Genomic DNA, 20,433 nt, shown 5'->3' on the forward strand with positions numbered 1-20,433 from the left:
TTTAGTATAGAATTTTAATTTTTTCCTGTTTAGCACAAAACAGCCACTTTGGCCTGACTTCAGCTTTCCTCTCAAATGAAGCTTGTTTATAGACTCTAAAGCCAAATGGCTTCTCAAAACTATCTGTTGCTTTTTGCTTATTAGGGGCCGCCAGGCTTCCCAGGGAAAGCAGGACCACCTGGACCTCCAGGGCCTCCAGCAGAGAAGGTGAGTAGGGGAAATAATAGTAGTAGTAGTAGTAGTAGTAGTAGTAGTAGTAGTAGTAGTAGTATTTATTTATTTATTTATTTATTTATTTATTTATTTCCCACCCATCTAGCTGGGTTTCCCCAGCCACTCTGGGTGGCTCCCAGCAAAATATTAAAAATAGAATCAAACATTAAAAAAACTTCCCTAAACATGTAAAACATGGCTGCACACCACCCCAGTCTCTGAGTGCTGCGAGATTCCAGGGGTTCCAAGCACTCACCTAGGAGCTGTGTTTCCTTTTGGGAATGCAGCACAGTGGAGTCTGTGGTGTCTTTATGATAAATGGTTTATTTACACATATATACAACCTGAGTCTATAATAGAGGGGTTCACAGCATCAACACCACAAGTAGGGTCTTTCTTCTCCCACAGCTGCAGCCTTGGATTCAAGAAAAAATCAGGCATGATTCTGACTCTCTGTCTTCCCAGCCTGCTGCTTCCTGTTTCTGGCCTTTAGCTCACATAACTCTTAACTCTGGCATTTGTCTTTCTAACTGCCAGCCGCTTCCTTTGTTACCTTAACGTTCCATACTTAGCCTGGTTATTCCAGGAATTGAATCCCTGCCAGATCCAGGAATTAAAAGGGTTCCGTCATACATAATATTGAAAGGATGGAAGGAATGAGTCTCACTTTTCCTGTTAATGGCAGGGAATGGGGAAGGACTAGCCAGTATCAGTGCTTCACCTGTGTCCCCTGCCCATTGCTGATAGGCATCTGTGTCCCCCTTTCTGACCAACCTCCTTCCCTTCCCTGCTGCTTCTTTCCCTTCTCACCTTAAAGACTCACCTTGTAGCAAGGATGGGGAAAGCAGCGGCAAGAGAAAGGTCTTTCTCTCTGCTTCCCTCCCCTCCAGTTAGAGCATTGCCAACACCAGCCTCCCACGTGGAAGGCAGCTTTTGGGAAACATTGCCCTCCAGGCATCCCTGGAGAACTATGCCTCCCATGTTTGCTGTATAGTGTAGTTGCAACGTTTTAGGAGTCCCAATAGTGGGAGGGAGAAATGGAGACGTTTTCTGCATTCCTTCACTCCCATACAAATGTAGGAGAAGGGAAGGAGAGCAGAGGGAATCTGGGGGCTCATAGGGATGGGGCAAATTGCAGGAGGGCTAAGAAAGTGATTCAGCTCATCCATTCACTATTTATAACCTTTCCTCGCAAGCATTGGAAAATGCTTGAGTTTTATTTCCCCTCACTGGACAGTAGGAGAAATCACTGAAAGCAAGTAGAAATTGGGGTGAGCCGAGAGGTCGTCATCCATCACTACCTGAGAGTGTGATGTTCCTTCATATGACAAGACAGCCTTTGTGGTTAGAGGGTGACCTGCTGAACCAGGAAGGGGCAGGTTTAGTTGCTTTTCTCAGTCAGTCACTGTGGGCAAGTCACAGAGTCGTTCCAATGAGAATTGTCTTCAGACCTTATCCTCTACCCATGTTTGTTGACAAAACACTATCCGGGAAGAAGGGGTCATTTGTGCTACATCTTTCAGGAAAGCTCTCTAGCAGCACCAATGATACCTCTAAGGAGAAAATAGCTGTTGAGTTGCCCAGGGAAAGAGATGGGGCTAGGAGGGGAGAGAAGTGTAGTCAAAAGGAGCAGATCACCCCTGCTTCCTGGCCTCTGCTGACACCTGCAGCTCATTGCTAGGATAGCACCTGGGGAAAAATTGAATCAATGATTCAAGTCTTGGAGTCACAGAATTGTAGGGTTAGATCTGGAAGGGACCACAAGGGTCATCTGTTCTAACCCTCGGCAATCCAGGAATCTTTTGCTCAACATGGGGCTTGGATCCACCTGAGATTAAGAGTCTCGTGCTCTACTGACTGAGCTATCCCAGCAGTTACTGGAGAGTAAGCCTTTTGCTCACTTACCTGTTCCTTCCCGCTTTTTCCAGGCACAGATGGGGTTTTGCTTTTGAGTTTTGCCCAATAGTTTTCCTTGCGATAACCCGCTCTATAGCACTCAGTAGGAGCAAACGTCAATTTGGGTTTTCTGTGGATTGCTGTTTGTGCCAAGTGAGTGCTAAAAAGGAGGTTTTTGTGGGGAAAGGTCCAGGCAAAAAAACAACAACGGCGCTCAAACACATATCTCTAAAGTGTGAACACTGCTTGGAGAGAGTGGAGGAAAGGTGAATAAGCCCTCTAGAGTTTAAGGGAGGTGGATATTGGCTGAAATGTGTAGCTTGAAACTGGTATAGAAAGAATGGCTGCCTGAAACCTCTTGTAAGACACAGCTGCGGGGGGGGGGGGGGCAAGGTGAGCTCAAGCAGGTCTTGGCTTCTGGGCACTTCTGCAATCCTCTGGCACCGATTTGTGGGAACACCTGTGAATCATTTGCTGCAATACACCCCATATACCAGCCTTTGCCAACCTAGCACCCTCCAGATGGTTTGTATGGCAACTACCATGCTGTGCTGAGGGGAGCTGGAGTCTAAAAACATCGGGATGGTACCAGAAAGCCTTTAGCACTGACAGCTGTGCTTCATATGCCCACCAGGTATCAGCTGTCATGCCCAGGTGGTCTCCACATGCTCTTTCAATCTCCCCCGATCCAAATTATCTCCCCACCCCCTTGAATTCCCCAAGGAAAAGATAGTTAACAGGAGGAAGGCAAAGGAATCGCGAGTGCATCTGTCACGCCCAGCTCCCTTTTGCCTCTATATTGGTTTCTTCTCCATGCACGGCAGTCATAGCAATGTAATCATTTGGTGTTGTGTGGGTTTTTACAGGGTAGCGATGGGATGCGTGGCTCTCCTGGCATGGCGGGCCCACCAGGGCCTCCAGGACCCCCTGGAATACAAGTAAGTATGCTGGTCGCTCAGCAGTTTACAGATCCTGAACATGGATATGAGACAACTAGGCTAGATTAGCCATGATACTAAGTACTCTGCAAGGGAAAAAGACGCAGCTCCACAATGAAGCCTCTGTTATGGTAGTTATTTAGGTGATGCAAGCCAACCCCCATCCTGCACTTTAATTTTCTTAAACTCTCTGAAGATTCTCTGCTGCTCATGACTGGAGTTTGCTTTTCTGGGCAGTTGTGATGCTTCTTGGCTCACATGCACCTGTGACCGATGGAGTAATGGATGATTCTAACATAGAGACTTAATTTTTCCCGTGACACTTCAGACCCTTTTATGGCACACCAATATGCCCTAACATGGTAGTAATCACTGGGTCACTTAAATAATAGCTCAGTTCAGACATCACAATAAACCATGGCTTCTACTAGCCATTAGAATCCAAGCCATAGTTTGTTCTGCCAATATTCAGCAAGCAAACCATGGTTTAGAGCTTCTTGTCAGCTTTCATTTTCCACCCTCAGCTTTGTAGGTTGATAAATTCACTCCTATATCCATGGTGCAACTGCCTCAGAAGCTGGAATGATAGCTGTAACTATGATTTGTTGATTCTGGCATTGCACCAAACAAAATTTGCCACAAACCATAGTTTACAAGCTAGTTTCAGCCCATTGTTTCTCACTTGGCTTGAAAACTATGCATTGTCAGCTCAAACATTACCCCAAAACACAGTTAAGCTTCCTTAGTCGCCATTCAGTGTAACATCTGAAGTGAAACTGAGCCAATGTCTGTGAAGCCCATGTGCATGCTTATAATGCAATATATAAATATAAACTGTTGGCCATGTAATCTTGGTTATCTACATCACAGTGCAAGGAATGAATGCATCTATAACCTGAGTTTATTTCTAGGGTCCACCTGGTTTGGAAGGACTAGATGGGAAGGACGGAAAGCCAGGGCTACGGGTAAGGATGCGAATCCCGCTAGATGGTGACAACGTCTTCACCTACAACTTATTTTGGCCTTTAAAACACACACACACCATCAATTATATTGTGTCTCAGAATTATTGGTGAGCTCACCTCTGCCTCTGATCTGACCTTACCCCATTGGGCATTGATTGCTTGGGGCTTCAGCACCGTGAGACCAAAAAAGAGATGAAAAGCATAGCATTCTGCTTGACTCCAGGACTGCATCTGGGACAGCAGTCTAAACCCCTCTAGTGGGGCTGGAGGAGTGATGGCTGCTTCCTTTGCATGATGTGTAAGGAACTTTATGCTTCTGATAGTGTTAAGCCTGCCGGTAAAACCCCCAGGTTTGCACAAGCATCTGCCCTTTGGTGGTACTAACTTGTTGTTTTCTCTAGGGCGACCCAGGACCTGCAGGACCTCCAGGAAGGATGGGACCTCCAGTAAGTTGCAGGTCATCTTATGACCATGTTGGACCTATGGAAAGTAGGGAACCTTAATCCCACTGCTTTCCCCTTCAGGGCAGCCTCTTTTCCCACTGAAAGAAGCTGGTATTGACAAGGGCAGTAGGACAATGCCCTTTAAGTAATCTGCAGCTGCTGTACTTTCAGCTTGAAATGCAGACATTAGCAGGTGGCAGTACCATTTATCTACATACTGTGCAAAGCTTCACTGGCCAATTTCTGGAGGTCAGGGTGTTGTTGTTAAAGGTGCAAGAGCAAGTTGGGATGGGTGTGCGTTATGTTCTGGTCCATTGGCAACTATAAAAAGGGGGGATGGATCCACAGCTGCGGGCCTAGAGCTTAATTGCTCAGCAACTATGAGAGTTACTCTAACACAGCCTTTGCCAACATGGTCCCTCCAGATGTTTTGGGCTACAGTTCCCATCAGCCCTAGCCAGTGCTGGCAGGGGCCAATGGGAATTGTAGTCCAAAGTATCTAGAAGGCAACAGGTTGGCCAAGGCTGCTCCAGCACCTTCAATGAAAACTCTAATTTCTTCTTTTCTCCTTCTAGGGCTTCAAAGGGAAAACAGGTCACCCCGGTCTTCCAGGACAAAAGGTCAGTGACTGCAGGCATCATTAAGTGATAGGTGCTTTTGAGGAGGGAGCAAAATTAAAATAAATCAATGCTATCTGTAAGATGGGCCCAGTAAGGAAAATGGAGACAATTCCATATAGAAGTGTAAAAGAAGGAATGCTCATCAGACAGGGCCTGCCCAAGACAATTTGGCACCTGAAACAAAGCATAAAATGGCACCCTCTCCATGCAAGGACAGAAGGGGTAAGTAAGGTTCTACATCAGGAATGGGGGGGGGGATAAAGATCTACATTGCTATCTGCTGCCCCTGTGGATCCTGCCGCCTGATAAAGTCATCTTACCTTGCTGCATGGGTGAGCTGGCCCTGATCATAGAACATGGTTGTGGGTTAAGAATTCAGTTTCCTGGAACTTCAGCTTTCATTTAAAAACAAAACTGCAAGTTTCATGTTATGGTAGCAGCAGTAGGCACTAGAAGACTGGCTAAATAGGATCTCCTGTCCTCAAGGAGCCAGGACTTTAGAGGGAGCCCTGGATGCCTTCTTTCTTCCCACCCTTGATAATTAGCAGAATAAATCATGAAAATTGCAGGGAGGGGGTGAAACTTAGTAATGTGAAGTAAAGCATGCAAATGTACTTGTTTGATCTGTGCAGGCCACAGGATTCTTCTTGCAGAATTTGGGTGACCTATTTTTTCCTAGTACAGAGTAGTCAAACATCAAAGGTGTTCTGAAGCAACAGGCTACGAAATATTTGGGGCAATAGCCCTCCAGTGTTCTGCAGCAGAGTCCCTGCTTTGCATGTAGAAGATCGCAGACACAACCTGCAACTTCTTCAATTGAAACATCAGTCACGCTAGTGCATTGAGAGGCATGCGCAGCAATCATAGCAAGCCCATCCTCCTATGGATCTATGTTGTTGGGGTCCCCAGGACCAGACAGTGTCAGCTTTTTGTGGAATATCCCATATAAACATGATGAACCATGTATATAATACTTCTTAGGGTGACTGTGGCGCTGCAGGGCCACCTGGGAATCCTGGCCGGACTGGAGCTGAGGTGAGTTATCAGCACGCCACCAGAAGTGTGTTGTTTTTACAGGTCAATGCTCTGGGCACACAGCACAAGACTTGTACTCTTTTATTTTGGATTCACAGACTGATGGAGTTAGCCACTAAATCCAGCCCACAGCTCTGATGCACAATGGGCTGTTCTGTCCCTGTAACACTCATGCTATGCCCCATTGCAGCATCAGCTGCATGTGTATATAACCATCACTTTCCTGGGTCAGGAACTTAAGGCGAGGTCATGCAGGTGAAGCCTGGGGCTTTGCAGACAGCAATTCACAATGATAAACATGCTGGGATTGGCAAGATTGCTAAGGGAGCAGGGCCAAACTAAAATATGGGCATAGTTCCTATCCTCATACTGTGCAGACCTCTTATTTCTCCGATGTAAGGGAGTGGCAGCCATTCCCCCAATGGGGAAAAGGAACTTGGGGACCTTGTTGCTATGGGGATGTTCATTTGCCAGCTCCTCCCTGAATACCTTGTGACATGCAGAGCAGCCTGCAGTGCAAGCAAGAGCAGATGCTTCACAGAAGGGTAGCTTGCAAGAGTGAAAAAATCAGAGTCACTGGCCAATCTGACCTGGGTATAAGAATGTATATACAACATGTGCTTAAAGCCTACTATATGAGAAATCTGAAGATGAGTCATTAGTCTCCACTGAATAGAGTCATGTGTCTGCTCTGAATTTCCATGTTATCCTTCAGCTTTCTCTCTCTCTCTCTTTTCCTTCAGGGAGAGCCAGGCCCTATGGGACCTCAAGGCAGACCAGGTCCTCCTGGCCACCTTGTAAGTCAAAATACTTAATTCTCAGCCTTTGCATGATTGGTATTGGGGCTCAGGCTGGGTCTGAGTCACCTGCTAAAATCAGTTCCTGCTTTCCAGAAGGTCCATGATGTGTGGATTCATGTGAAACATTATGCAAAAGACCATGCAGCTAGTTAATTTTTCAGTTTGGGTCCTTTCTCACTTTTTAGGATTCCTTAAAAAAACCAGTAGAACAATCTGCAGCTGTGCTTTCTGCACAAGCTAATGTGGAAAATAAAAACAGGACGCCTCCCCATAAGAATAGTAGTTGCACTTAGGAAGTCTTGTGAATAATCAGAATAATATATTGTAGTTGTATATTCTTACCCCAATGCAGAAGAAGTTAGACATTGCTAAGTCACATTGAAAATGTCAGGGTTCCAGTTACATCTCACCCACGCTTCTCTTTGCCCTGCCACTTTCCACCAGGAAAACTTACAGTTTAGCGCTGAATCAGAGCAAATGGCAGTCGGGTTTTTAGCAGATTGCTATTCATACCAATTTATCACGAAAGAGGAGGCTTTTATTTCATCCATTTTTCAGTGGGACTTAGCTGGATCAGGGCCTCTGAGATTTCTGCATGTCAAGTTTGGACAGTGAAAATTTGCTAGAAAGTTGGATCTTGGAAAGCCAAATGCAAGTCCCATCTTGACTTTGAGTTCATTGCATAGCCTTGGCCAACTTTTGGCTCCAGCATGGATAGATCTTAAAGGGTTGTTGGACAGCTGAATGTACTGGAGGCTGTGAAGCTCTTTGGTAGTTTAGAAGTGCTCTCTAAGTGGGATATAAAACCACAAGCAAAACTGAATCACCTTTAGGACCAAACTCGATTTGGGAGGTAGCCATGTTCGTTTCTTCACATGGCTGCAACACTCACATATAGAGCAGGGGTGATCTGTACATAAAGCAAAAGGGAGCCAAATCCTGCCTTGCCTTATCATACACAGTTGCTTTGGGTGCTCTTCTCCCCAAACTGACTCCAATACCACAAGTGAGAAAAGGTGAAAAGTGGGTAGTGGAGCACAGGGGTGAAAGACAAGAGGAGAGCTTGGCTCCCTTCACCCGTGTGCCCCATTTGATATAAATAAAGATCCATCTTCTCCCATGTGAGTGAAACAGACCTGTGAACAGCAAGCCTCATCTGGTCCAGAGTCAGTGAGTGATGTGAGTGAATGAAAAAATGTAGCTTTGCAAAAGTGCAATAAAAGAGCACTTAGAATCTCAGCTCTGTTGTTGTTTTAAAATTTTACTGCTGACATAATTATTCTACTCTGCTTTATAGTTGGTTTTGGACGCATTTTTAATTTGGATTTTAGGTAGCATTTTCTGAGCTGCCTTGTGGGTCTTTTTATGAACCAAAAGGCAGGGGTAAAGCACTAATAAATTCCTAAATAAAAAAACCCCTAGTGTGCGTTTCCCCATCAGTTTTATGTCTGTACTGCATTCCCCTGTTAATCCTGTTATTAAACTTGCTGTGTTTCTCTGCCTCTTCAGGGTCCCCCTGGAAGCCCTGGCCAGCCAGGCCCAGCAGGACTTTCTGGAGTTGTGAGTATCATTCCTGCTACTGTTGGCTCCCTGTTGGCAGCTGCTGCTAGAGAAATGGTCAGCTTCCTTTTCACATAAATAAGCAGCCAATGCCAGAATGCCACTATAGAAAGCTATGGTGCAGCAACACTTAGCATACCATGTGCAGTTTGGTCATCATATCTCAAAAATAATATTACAGAGCTGGAAAGAGGCAACCAAAATGATACTTAAGCGGAAAGGGTACAGTGTTTGGCAGTTTTAGTTTAGAAAAAAGGCAACATCACTGAGGAGTATAGAATTATGGAAAAAGTTGGTAGAGAGATGTTTTTCTCCCTCTCTCATAATACTAGAACCCAGGGTCACCTTATGAAGCTGAATGTTGGAAGATTGAGGACACACACAAAAGGGCGGACTTGTTCACGCAGTTGAATAATAATGAACTGGCTATCACCAGATGTTGTGATGGCCACAAAATTGGATTACTTTAAAGGGGGGGGGGTGTAGAATGGAGGAAGGTAATATGCCTATGTACCACTATGTACCTCTGACTACCAGTTGCTAGGGAACAAAATGGGAGATAAACTACAGTGAAACTGCATGTTGGAGGTTTTGTGAGAGAAGTTCCATATATACAAAATCTACTGAGAGTCAGCCCACAGTGCTCTGAACACAGCCTTGGGGGAGAGTCCTTATTCCATAGTTGACTGTTGCACCCCATTAGCTATACACTACAAAGGCCCACATCAGGGTAGACATATTGATGCTCTCCAACTCCCATCACCCCTGACCATTGGCCATGGTGTCTGGGACTGATTTGGAGCCCAACAACATCTTCTTTCCTGCATCTTCTTGGCTGCTTCTAGCAGTATCTGATGCCTAAAACCTTCTCTTCCCAGGGGCTGAAGGGTGAGAGGGGATCACCTGGGGAAAGAGGTCTCAGTGGGATTCCAGGCCAGCCAGGCCCACCGGGTCACCCAGGCCCACCGGTAAGTGTGGCGGGTTGGAATTGGAATGCCTCAAGATCAGTCTGCTGAAAAACTGTGCGGCCAATCTTTGGTTTGCATTTTAAGGGCCAGCATGGTCCAGTTTGTAGAATGTTGGGTTTGGATTGGGGGATACACGTTCAAATCCCAACATAGCCATGTAGCGCATTTGGTGATGCACAAGGCTCATATGAGAAGAATATGAGATCGTTACAAACCATGATTTATGGGCCTAGATTCAAAATGAAAAGAAAATAACCTTTTGCTTCTCCCCCCCCCCCCCCGTTGATTCCTAGGGCGAGTCAGGCTCAGACGGACAAGTGGGCAAAGAGGTATGGTAATTGTGGTCTCTGCAGTCTTCTTGAAGACCTTCCCTCTTTGGCAGGTGGGAGGAGCAGTGCCAGAAGAAGCCTGCCCTGAGCATGTCTATGGGGCAAAGCATGGTGAGTCTTTATCTCCATGGTTATTGCTTCCCTTTTCCTTCTTACTAGGGTGCAGCAGGAAAACCAGGCCCTCCTGGACCCTCTGGACCAAAGGTAAGTGTGGTGGCTGAGATCTTAGTATTAGTCTCCAATCCCGTGAAAATGCCCCATGGACTTCTTGCCATCTTTTTTTCTTCCAGGGTGAACCAGGGTCTGTAGGAGAGAGAGGACACCCTGGTGAGAAAGGCAGAGCTGGGATGCCAGGAGGGCCAGGAAAGAGTGGCGAGATGGGTCCTATTGGGCCACGTGGCCCCTCTGGGGAGAGAGGGCAGCCTGGTCCTCCCGGTCCCTCAGGAAGTCCAGGGAACCCAGGATTGCCTGGGACCATGGTAAGAGATGGGGAGTGTGTGGCTACTGTTTGAGGGGTGCAATGGGAGACTAGAATGCCAGGCAAGGTTTCCAAGCAAGGCTTGGTGCTGTCAGCAGGTGAAGTGTTTGGCTATAGGCCTTCTTGTATACTGTGACCAACTTTAATAAAAAGAGACATAACTGATTAATTACAATGCAATACAAAACCAGATGCTGTACATACAGCAGAAGTCCCAAATCCAGCCCCATACTAAGGTTTGCTTCTGATTAATGCAATATAGAGGGGGAAGACCTCGCTCAGCCATGACACTTGCTGGGTACTTATGTCACTACTTTCAACCTAGTTCAACTTAAAGAGTTGCTGTGGAATGAAAAAGCTGCTCTGAGCTCCTTAAACAGAAGGGGACAAATGCAAAAATGGAAAACAAATCAGAAGTACAGAATTCTGCCTAATACTATGTGCGTTGAGAGCAGGTCAAACCCAGGGCCTGTGACTCAGAAGTCACCTTACTAAATTTCTTAGAGTGTTGGCTGGGGCTAATGGGAGTTGTAATCCAAAACATCTGTAAGGCACTGGATTGGTGAAAGCTTTATGACCCACCTGATTTGACAGCAAATGAGTGACAGCTAAGGGACATGTATCCAATGGAATGGGTTGCCTGAAAAAGGTGCAGAGTAAGGGGAAGAAACTATTAATGCTGAAAATTGCTTAGGATATGCCATGGGAAGGTTCTTGGCACAGGCTATTTAGAGGACTACAAAAGTAACAGATTCTGCAGGATTAGCGTTTTCTCTGCCGGTGTATCTCTTTGCTGCTAGGACAGAGAATGACGTCTGCCTTTTCTTCTCCTCATTTTTCTTGCTAGGCGGATGCCATCAATTATGATGAAATCCGGAGGTTCATCAGGCAAGAACTGCACAAAATGTTTGATGGTTAGTAGCAAACATTGCTGGGGTGGTGGTGGCAGCAGCCATATTGAGTGGGGAGAGAGATGCTGCTTTGACAGAGAGAAGGACTAGAAGAAGGTTGTCTTCGACCGCATTGTGTTTGGGCTTTTTAGAATCTTTACAAGAATGGTATTTGATAAAGAATGATTTCTTGGCAGAGCTTTGAGGCTCCACCTCTTCCACCTTTGGCTTCTACTTCACAGAAATATCATCTCATGGCTTTGCCATTTGGGACCATTGAGCAGACTGAGTGTAGCTGTTCCTTCTTTATTGGATAAGTTGGACAGATCTTTTAAGCAGTGGCAGCCCTGCCACAAGATGATGTGGCTGCCTTGGTGGTCAGATTTTTGTGGGGTACTGTGAAGAGCAGTAAAGTGAGAGACCTGTGCAGAGTCTCTTCATCTCAACGAGTCATGTGCAGAAGAATATGCTGCTGGATACATTCTTGTACCTGCCCTGATTTTATGAGCTTCTTTCTCATGGATCCCGAACAAATAACAAGGATTTAAACTTGTGAATGGACAAAAATAAATCCTTGTATACATATAATTTAGCCTACCATTCCCAGGTTCGGGGAGTGGGAGGTAAAGCCATGTGACTGAGTGGTAGAGCACCTGCTTTCCATGCAAAGTCCCAAGTTCTGTTAAATCCCTGACATCTCTAGGAAATCCTGGAAAAGATTCCTATCTGAGAACCTGTAGAGATGCTGCCAGTCAGGGCAAGAAATATTGAGGTACACAGATTAATGATCTGACACAGTTTAAGGTGGCTTACTGTATTTCTTTGTCCCTATGATTGCTTCATGGGAGCCAAAGTAGCTTCCATTAAGAACTTAAAAGACCCACTTAGCCAAGCATCCTTTTCTCCCAGTGGCCAGCCAGCTCTGCCTTTGGGAAACCTGAGCACAGCACCCTGCCTGCCTGCAGTCCCCAGCAAATGGTATTCAGCAAATGGTATCCCCAGCAAATGGTACTGCCTCTGACAGTGGTGGCAGAATACAGTAATTGTAGCTAGCAGCTATTAATAGCCTTATCCTCCATGGATTCATCATCACGCTTGATATTGTGGATATGTCTTTAAAAGGCTAAAGCTCCTCTCTGCTACTCCTCTCTCAGCATTATATATCATAGTACACATTCTAGAACAGAAGCTTGTTCCATCATTCCCCTAGCTGAGACCCAACCTAGGATTTATTTATTTTTTAGTGGATTTATAAACCACCCTTCAAGGCTCTCAGAGCACTGTACAATTTTAAAATAATAAAACAGATAGGATAAAATTCAATAAAAGGACAATACAAAATCACAGGAGCTGCAGCCATAAAATTCAGTAGTCGGTATAATCCAGCAAAACTCATAAATACAGAACTTAGATCAGCCATAAAACAGACTGGAATGCCTGAGCAATTTTTTAAAAAGTCTTTTGCTTAGTACCACATATATATAAATAGTATTTTTTGCTATTGTGAACAGCTCTGAGCTTCCCAGAAATGCAGCATACACATATTCATTTAATGAATAAAAACCAGTTTAAGCAAGCTTCAGTTGCATGGCAGATTTCATATATGGGGTGCCACAACTAAGAAGATCCTCTCCCTGGCTACCATCTTTCTATTTCCCATAAGCTACCCAATAGAAGGCCCCTGTTGTCCCTGCCACTAGCTTGGGATGCTAGAAGAATCCACTGGGCTCAAGTTCCAAAATGAACCCTCCCAGACGAATATGCACATTGGAATGTTGTTTTGTTTTGGAATCCATTCTTCAACAACCAAAAATGTCACCCAATTTTTGCCTTTAAGTTATGGCATGGCCTGAGGACTACCTGAAACCCTTTTCCCTGTAGTGTTTGGTTTTTGGTATAGCATTCAGCTGCTTGGAAAGACTAGGCAGCAAAGCAGCTTCCACACAGCTTGCACATGAAGCTGGATAAACCTGTAGGATGATGAATACCACTTTCAAACTTTGTACAGAGGAAAATGTGGTTGCCCTCTTGTACCCATGGTAGTGGCCATCTTTTTTTCCATACAATGTCCTAGTGTGTGTGGGGGAAATGGCCATGGGTACCTGGGACCAGTCACTCCTTTCTCCATACAAAATTCCTGGGACGGCCAGGGGCTTTTGCAGTTCCTTTTTCAAATGGTGCAACAGTGGTGCTTTCTAGCTAAGTGACAGCTGTACAAAAGAAAAAAAGGAAAAGCTTTTTTAAAAAAAGGTTTTTCTCTTTTCAAGAGAGTTTTGTGCTGATATTTTCCCAAAATTCTACACACAGATGGGACAGGACAGTCTTTATATTGATTATGTTCAAAACTGATGCAGACTCATTTTTGACTATTCCATCCATCCATCCCTTCCAGCAAGAGCAAACCATCAGTGCCCAGACCAATGGGCCATCTTTACAACAGCAAAGCAAACACTGCACTCTCTTTATCTCCTCCTGCAGAGCGGATGGCATATTATACCTCCCGAATGCAGTTCCCAGTGGAAGTGGCTGCTCAGCCAGGAAGACCAGGGCCCCCTGGTAAAGATGGTATACCTGGACGGCAAGGGGCTCCAGGTCCCCCAGGAATGCCAGGACAGATTGGGAGAGAGGGTCGACAAGGTGTGCCTGGAATGAGAGGTACGCACTTCCATTTCTGTCCCTGATAGTGGCGGGCTCAGAGGGCCTCTTATAGCCTGCAGATTAATTTGTTTTGGCTCATTTCAGCTGGATCGAGGCGGGTCGGGGCTGCTGATTCTTCTAGATCTATCAGCAGCTTTCGACATGGTCGATCACGAACTTCTGGACCACCGCCTTGCCGACGTGGGGATCCAGGGCACAGTCCTTCAATGGCTGCGCTCGTTTCTCTCTGGTCGGGGACAGAGGGTGGCACTTGGGGGGGAATTGTCATCGCGCCACTCCTTGGTGTGTGGAGTACCTCAGGGTGCGATACTCTCCCCGATGCTTTTCAACATCTTTATGCGCCCCCTCGCCCAGCTTGTTCGGAGTTTTGGGCTGGGTTGCCATCAGTATGCCGATGACACCAAACTCTATCTGTTGATGGATGGCCATCCTGACTCGGCCCCAGACACACTGACCAGGTGTTTGGAAGCTGTGGCTGGATGGTTACGTGGGAGCCGGTTGAAGCTAAATCCTTCGAAGACAGAGGTCCTGTGGCTAGGGCGGGGCGATATGGGATTGGGGGGGCAACTCCCATCTCTTGCGGGGGCGCAATTAGTGCCAGCACCGTCTGTTAAGAGTTTGGGTGTAATCTTCGACGCCTCCCTTTCCATGGAGGCGCAGATTGCAGCTATAACAAAGGCGGCATTTTTCCATCTCCGCCAAGCTAAGCAGTTGGCTCCTTACCTCTCTCGCCCTGACCTAGCCACTGTGATCCACGCGACGGTCACCTCCAGATTGGATTATTGTAACTCGCTCTACGTGGGGCTGCCCTTGAGACTGACCCAGAAACTCCAGCGGGTGCAGAATGCCGCGGCGAGACTCCTTATGGGGTCTTCGCTGCGAGATCACATTCATCCGGTGCTACACCAGCTGCACTGGCTCCCGGTGGAGTACAGGATCAGATTTAAGGTGCTGGTTTTAACCTTTAAAGCCCTATACGGCCTAGGACCCTCGTACCTACGGGACCGCCTCTCCTGGTATGCCCCACAGAGAAACTTACGGTCTTCAAATAAAAACATCTTGAAGGTCCCAGGCCACAGAGAAGTTAGGCTGGCCTCAACTAGAGCCAGGGCTTTTTCGGCTGTGGCTCCGATCTGGTGGAACACTCTGTCACAAGAGACCAGGGCCCTGCGGGACTTGACATCTTTCCGCAGGGCCTGCAAGACAGAGTTGTTCCGCCAGGCCTTTGGCCAGGGCACAGCCTGACTCCCTCCCTCGGCAATCTTCGCGGAGCTCTGGCCCAACGGTTGCCAGTGGCCTGAATTAATTAATTTTACAATGAATGATTTTAGAGTGTTGTTTATGTTATACTTTTATACTGTTTTATTGTTGTTAGCCGCCCTGAGCCCGGCTTCGGCTGGGGAGGGCGGGATATAAATAAAATTTATTATTATTATTATTATTATTATTATTATTATTATTATTATTTCAATGACAACCTAAGGATTTGGATTTTGGGATGTTCTAGGTATTCTTGCAGTGAATGATTTATTCCTTCTCCTTGCTAGCAATTACATCTACCAAATTTGGCATGAAACTGACCAGTGTTTAGCTATTGAGAAGACACAAGCATTAGCCTTAGCATCAGTATCATAAAAGACCTACGTTAGCAGCAAACTGATGCAATGAGAACAAGGCTCTGTGCTTCTGATACATGGAGACAATTCTGTAGGTGCTGGTGGTGGATCAATCACCTTGCAGCTTCTCTTCCTTTTCCTTTCTCTTGGTGCAGGTGAGCCAGGTGCCAAAGGTGAAAAGGGAGACAAAGGGATTGGAATCATGGGAGAGACTGGCCCTCCAGGTCCTCCAGGTACAGGCCTCTTTTTCTTTCTTTTTATTATTATTTTATTTATATTTTGACAAAGTAATAATAATAAATAAAATTAAAATGTGTGTACTTCCCCCCCAAGACCATTCCACTGTAACTATCCAACCTCCCAAAAGGAGGTTTGTGATGGTTTGATGCCTTTCCGTTTTAACAGAACAAATTCTACAAATACCTTCCATATCTCCTCAAAATCATTTCTGTTGCATTTTCCCCATCTTACCTTAACAGCGCGTTAATTTATCATTAATAGCTATATCCCACACCTCTTTATACCATTCTTCCATTTTATATTCAGTTACCTTGCCCCTTCCACTTCCTAGCTAAAATAACCCATGCAGCTGTCAATAAATTTGTGAGCAAGTCCTTCATAGCCTGTGAACCTTCTACCCCATCATAAATTGATAATAATGCTACCTCTGGACTTTCGGTCAGCTTTAACCCAGTGATTTCTGTTATCTCCTTAAACACCCTTTGCCAGTTGTACATATTTACACCCCACCACTTGTGAACTTAAGTCCCAGGTTCCTGAGGCCTCCTTTTCTTCCTGCACCCTAACAGGCATCCTTTTAAAAACAACTTGTTTACTTCATTTGGGTATGTGACGCCGCAACCTCAGAGTCGGTCACGACTGGACCTAATGGTCAGGGGTCCCTTTACCTTTTTTATACACACATACATACGCACATCATAAGAGTGAATTAGTTAATACGGAAAGGGTGAGTTCTTTTTCTGTAACTTTATAGAGATATAAAGGTTGACTCCTCCTTAGAGACTCCTGGCCTTCGTCCTCCTCCATGCTCTCACTGCCTGTTCACTTGCCCTCCCCAAGCATGCAAGCAATGATGGATGGAGATAAAGCCTCACCCTCCACTTGTGGTTCTGCAGATTTGACCCAGAGGGAGAGGGCAAGTGGCATGGGGAGTAGCTATAGTAATGAGGAGGTGGGCCTCCTCAGAAGGGACTGCAGCTTGCTCAAGCAGTAAGGACTGCGAAGGGGGTGGGGAGGATGTGAGACTTATTCCCAGAAGCTCCTGCCCTCCCAGAAAGTGGAAAGAACAAAACAGTCTGCATAAGCCACAATGGATGAAGCTTATGAAATGACCCTCTTTCTCAATTCTTCTCTGCAGGGATCCAAGGACCACCAGGGTATGGCAAGATTGGTCTTCCAGGACCTATGGGACAGCAGGGCATTCCAGGTATCCCAGGACCCCCAGGGATTACAGGGCCGCCTGGAAAAACAGGTCACTGCAACCCTTCAGATTGCTTTGGAATGATGCCTCTGGAACAGCCAATGTATCAGCCCAAAAACATGAAGGGGCCTTTAGGCTGAAGCACTAACAGGTTTTCTTCTACAAAGGACTCCATTGGGATTCGCCAAAGTTCTGGTCCTTGTGACTAGTCGTGAATGATTATTTTTTCATTGTTGTTAATATTTTGACTATATTTTTTTTCGCCAGTGGGGTTCAACCGTTCATAATGATATTTTGTTTTTGTTTTGTTTCAAAGACAATGATCCAAGCATGTGTGGCTGTGTGTATGTTTGCCTCAGTATTCTAAAGGGAAGTTGATTTTGTCATCTGTGTTCAGCAAAATACATTTCAAAATAATGCTTCAGTCTTTCAATTGCTGTGGGCAAATAATGGGTAGATTACTTCCACACCTCTTCTGTTCGTTGGGAATGAATTATTAGCCTTTCAACAATATGTGCAGGTGCATATTCCAGCAGGAAATTCCAGTAGCTGTGCAAAAAAATGTGGAAGTGCTCCTATTGTTAAGTTCAACAGAACTTGTGTGAATTGGCATCTTTGTCATAAGTTTAGGTTAAAACTTGAAAGAATGTAGAGGGGTGGATATGGAGGGTGGAGTTCTAAAATGGAATTAACATTAAAATTCTGTGTGTGCCTACTCTGTATTAAGCCCCATAAATTGACCGAGACTTGCTCCCAGATGAACATTGGAGCTGAACAATACTGAACCTTAGTTATTCTGTCTGCAGCAAAAAATGGCAGGCACTCCTGCATCTAAAAATAACTGGAAAAATCAGTTCTATGTGACACACACACACACACACACACCATTTTGTGTATTATGATGTAATTACATTTTTGTCCAAATGAGCAAAATTCTGGTTTTTTCCATTTCTATTGTACGTAATGTGAAACTTGGCCAGGGGCAAGGGATAGGGATTATACCTTTTTAATATACTGGAATCAGTGACTTTTCTTTAATGTTACTGGAACATCAGTTGTTTACTTTTCATAAAATATATTTTTCACTCAAAAAAAAAGAAAGACCTAACAATGCTTATCCAAAGTTAAAGATTTTACTGACTGCTGGAATCTCTGGGCATTACAATTGGGAGATTTTAGAGTCAGATGAGAAACTGCGGTCAAACATCACTTTTGCTCCCCCTTAAAATAAACACACCACACCCCTTCATGGTAACCAGCTCTTTCATGCAATGGCATACTGGGGAAATGTGGATTTTTTAAAAAAATTGCTCAAAAATTCCCCCCCTCCTAAAAATCCTCTTGTTCTTATATGCCTTCAGACCTCAAATTACTTTATTTTGGAAATAAGAATTGGCTACCAAGCAAGCTGTTTGTGTTGCTATGTAGCTTCTGTCAGCTATTCCTAGACTTAAAACTAACTAGGTTAGAGTAATTGTGAGCATCTCATTGCATTAGAGGTTTACATGAAATATGCCCCTTAACGGTCTTGGTAGAGGAGAGTAAGTAGTGGAGTCTTTCCTCAGCTGAAGAACCTTTCCTAATGGTTAGCCATTCTATTTAAATAAATGATGCCTTGTTTCCTAATTGGTATTTGGCTCACTTTCATTTCAACCCTTTGGCTCACATGCTGTGTTTAAACCTAGCAGATTACAACACACTTTTATGCCGTTCCGTGAACAATGTCCATTTACCAAATGGACTCTGCAGCAGGAAACAGCCAGAGAACGGCAAGAATTCTTGTTTGACAACCTGCTTTGGTCCTTTTGTTAGAAAACAAGGGTTGTGATTAGAAATAATGGTTGCAATTACGAAATCTTGGCTCCAAACATGAAAATATGCTGGTTAAGTAAGGCTACACTAGCTCAATCACACAAGGGAGGGTTTTCTCCTGTTCTTTTTTCTGAACAATCTAAAACTTAGTTTGACAATTTACACACAAATCTCTTGTCTCTTTAATTAGAGGGAGACCAATTTCACCAAATCTAGATGAATCTGAAATCATACTCTGATACTCCAGGATATATGAAATTGCAATAACCTTGTTCTTGAATGAAATGGATTCATTTCACAATAATCTTTAGGCTAGACTACTGAAATTGCATTGTGTGTGCAAGTATCTTGGACAGTCTGGGAAATCAGCTTCTGTCTTCTGCATAAAAGACAGGATGTTGATCTTCACTCATAAAAGCCTAAAAGTTTTTGCCCCTAAATACTTAAGAAGTTGCCATTATATAGCCCATTGCAAACAGCATAGCCTCTTGAAGTAAGAATCAGTGCATTTAACAAATTTAAATCACATCCTCTCCAAAAACTTATAGTAGCTCATGATCTAATGTGTACCATTGGATATTGGACTTGGAGCCACAACTGCAGGATCAGTATTCTTACTGAAACACATAATTGGATTAACATTGCAGTTAAATAAAACAAGATTTTTAAAAAAGAGAGATAAAAAATATAATTAACATCAATGTAATTTATAAAATATAGTTATATATCATAATACAGCTCAATACATCTTATGCAAAACAAGGCAATGAGAATAATAGACACTGGGAGCAAATGACATTATAGCTTCCGAAAAGCTCATCTGAACAAGAAGGCTTAACGTCAAGAAGAATCACTGGGCAAATGTCCCATAGCTTTGGAGCCACCAAAGAGAAAGCAATGTAACTTTTACTGGTCTTGCATCCAGTGCTTTTTTTCTGGGGGTACTCGAGGGTACACATTACCGGCACCTCCCCCCCAAAAACGTTAAAACTGTGGCACTTACTATAACAACTTCATGGTGAGTACTGGCACCTTTTTTTAAAAAAAAAGCACTGCTTACATCACTTAAACATAAAGCTTTGAACAGGGAATCCATTAAAGATCCTTAAAAAAGCAGCAAGGGGTGTGCCTAGGGATTTCTGGTCACCTGAAAGATGCATGAACAGACCCTTGAGATGCCCAAGGACCTTAAATCTTCCTTTGAACCCTTCTCATTGCCCCCTGCATCAAAGTCATTTGCCTTGACTGTTTGTCAGCATTGATGTGACCCCATTGCCCGCTCCCCAAGGAGCCTGTGCATTAGCATACAAGGGCACCATTACAAGGGCACCATTACATCTATCTTCTTCCATATGTTACCATGATTGCTCAGAATACAAGCCTTAATATACATCTGAGGACTATTTCTCAATATTAAAATAATAAGCTATTCTGGAACATGATGATTGGGGAGACAGGTTGGAATTCAGCTTAAATGTGCCATGAGAACCATTCCCCACTGCAACCCTGGATCGATGCTGCTGGAGGATAGGCAATTTATTTGTCTGACAGAACTGGCACAGAAATCTGCACACTTTCCAAATACACAGGAAGACAGCTTTTAATTTTAGTTTGTTTCATTATTGTACCAGAGTGCCAATGACAGTCGCTCAGAAAGCAGCAGATACAAGATCAGAGCATTTCAGGAAATTGAGTTTCATTTAAAAAGTAAACAAAATAGAAATTTGACATTTATGATGAAGGCTGTCCAGAGAAGGAAAGAGAGAAGGGT

General features: G+C 44.5%; 2 protein-coding genes across 10 annotated transcripts in view; one reads left to right on the top strand and one right to left on the bottom strand.

The window, feature by feature from the left end:
• COL16A1 (collagen type XVI alpha 1 chain) overlaps positions 1-18,476 on the top strand; it is a 131,600-nt gene extending 113,124 nt beyond the window's left edge. For all 9 annotated transcript variants that reach the window (XM_083511547.1, XM_083511546.1, XM_083511548.1 and 6 more), the window contains 16 exons: positions 145-207; positions 2,976-3,047; positions 3,959-4,012; positions 4,414-4,458; positions 5,031-5,075; positions 6,057-6,110; positions 6,854-6,907; positions 8,420-8,470; positions 9,349-9,438; positions 9,732-9,767; positions 9,927-9,971; positions 10,058-10,246; positions 11,093-11,159; positions 13,614-13,790; positions 15,565-15,642; positions 16,788-18,476. In XM_083511547.1, coding sequence (XP_083367673.1) covers positions 145-207; positions 2,976-3,047; positions 3,959-4,012; positions 4,414-4,458; positions 5,031-5,075; positions 6,057-6,110; positions 6,854-6,907; positions 8,420-8,470; positions 9,349-9,438; positions 9,732-9,767; positions 9,927-9,971; positions 10,058-10,246; positions 11,093-11,159; positions 13,614-13,790; positions 15,565-15,642; positions 16,788-16,990 — 1,323 coding nt within the window. In that variant the 3' untranslated portion in view covers positions 16,991-18,476. The remainder of the gene's footprint in view (positions 1-144; positions 208-2,975; positions 3,048-3,958; positions 4,013-4,413; positions 4,459-5,030; positions 5,076-6,056; positions 6,111-6,853; positions 6,908-8,419; positions 8,471-9,348; positions 9,439-9,731; positions 9,768-9,926; positions 9,972-10,057; positions 10,247-11,092; positions 11,160-13,613; positions 13,791-15,564; positions 15,643-16,787) is intronic.
• Positions 1-20,433, bottom strand: part of TINAGL1 (tubulointerstitial nephritis antigen like 1) — a 115,686-nt gene that overhangs the window by 25,536 nt on the left and 69,717 nt on the right. The gene's annotated exons all lie outside the window — the stretch shown is intronic.

Source organism: Podarcis liolepis, assembly GCF_965112155.1.
Source record: "Podarcis liolepis genome assembly, chromosome: 7".
In the NCBI taxonomy this organism is placed as follows: domain Eukaryota; kingdom Metazoa; phylum Chordata; class Lepidosauria; order Squamata; family Lacertidae; genus Podarcis; species Podarcis liolepis.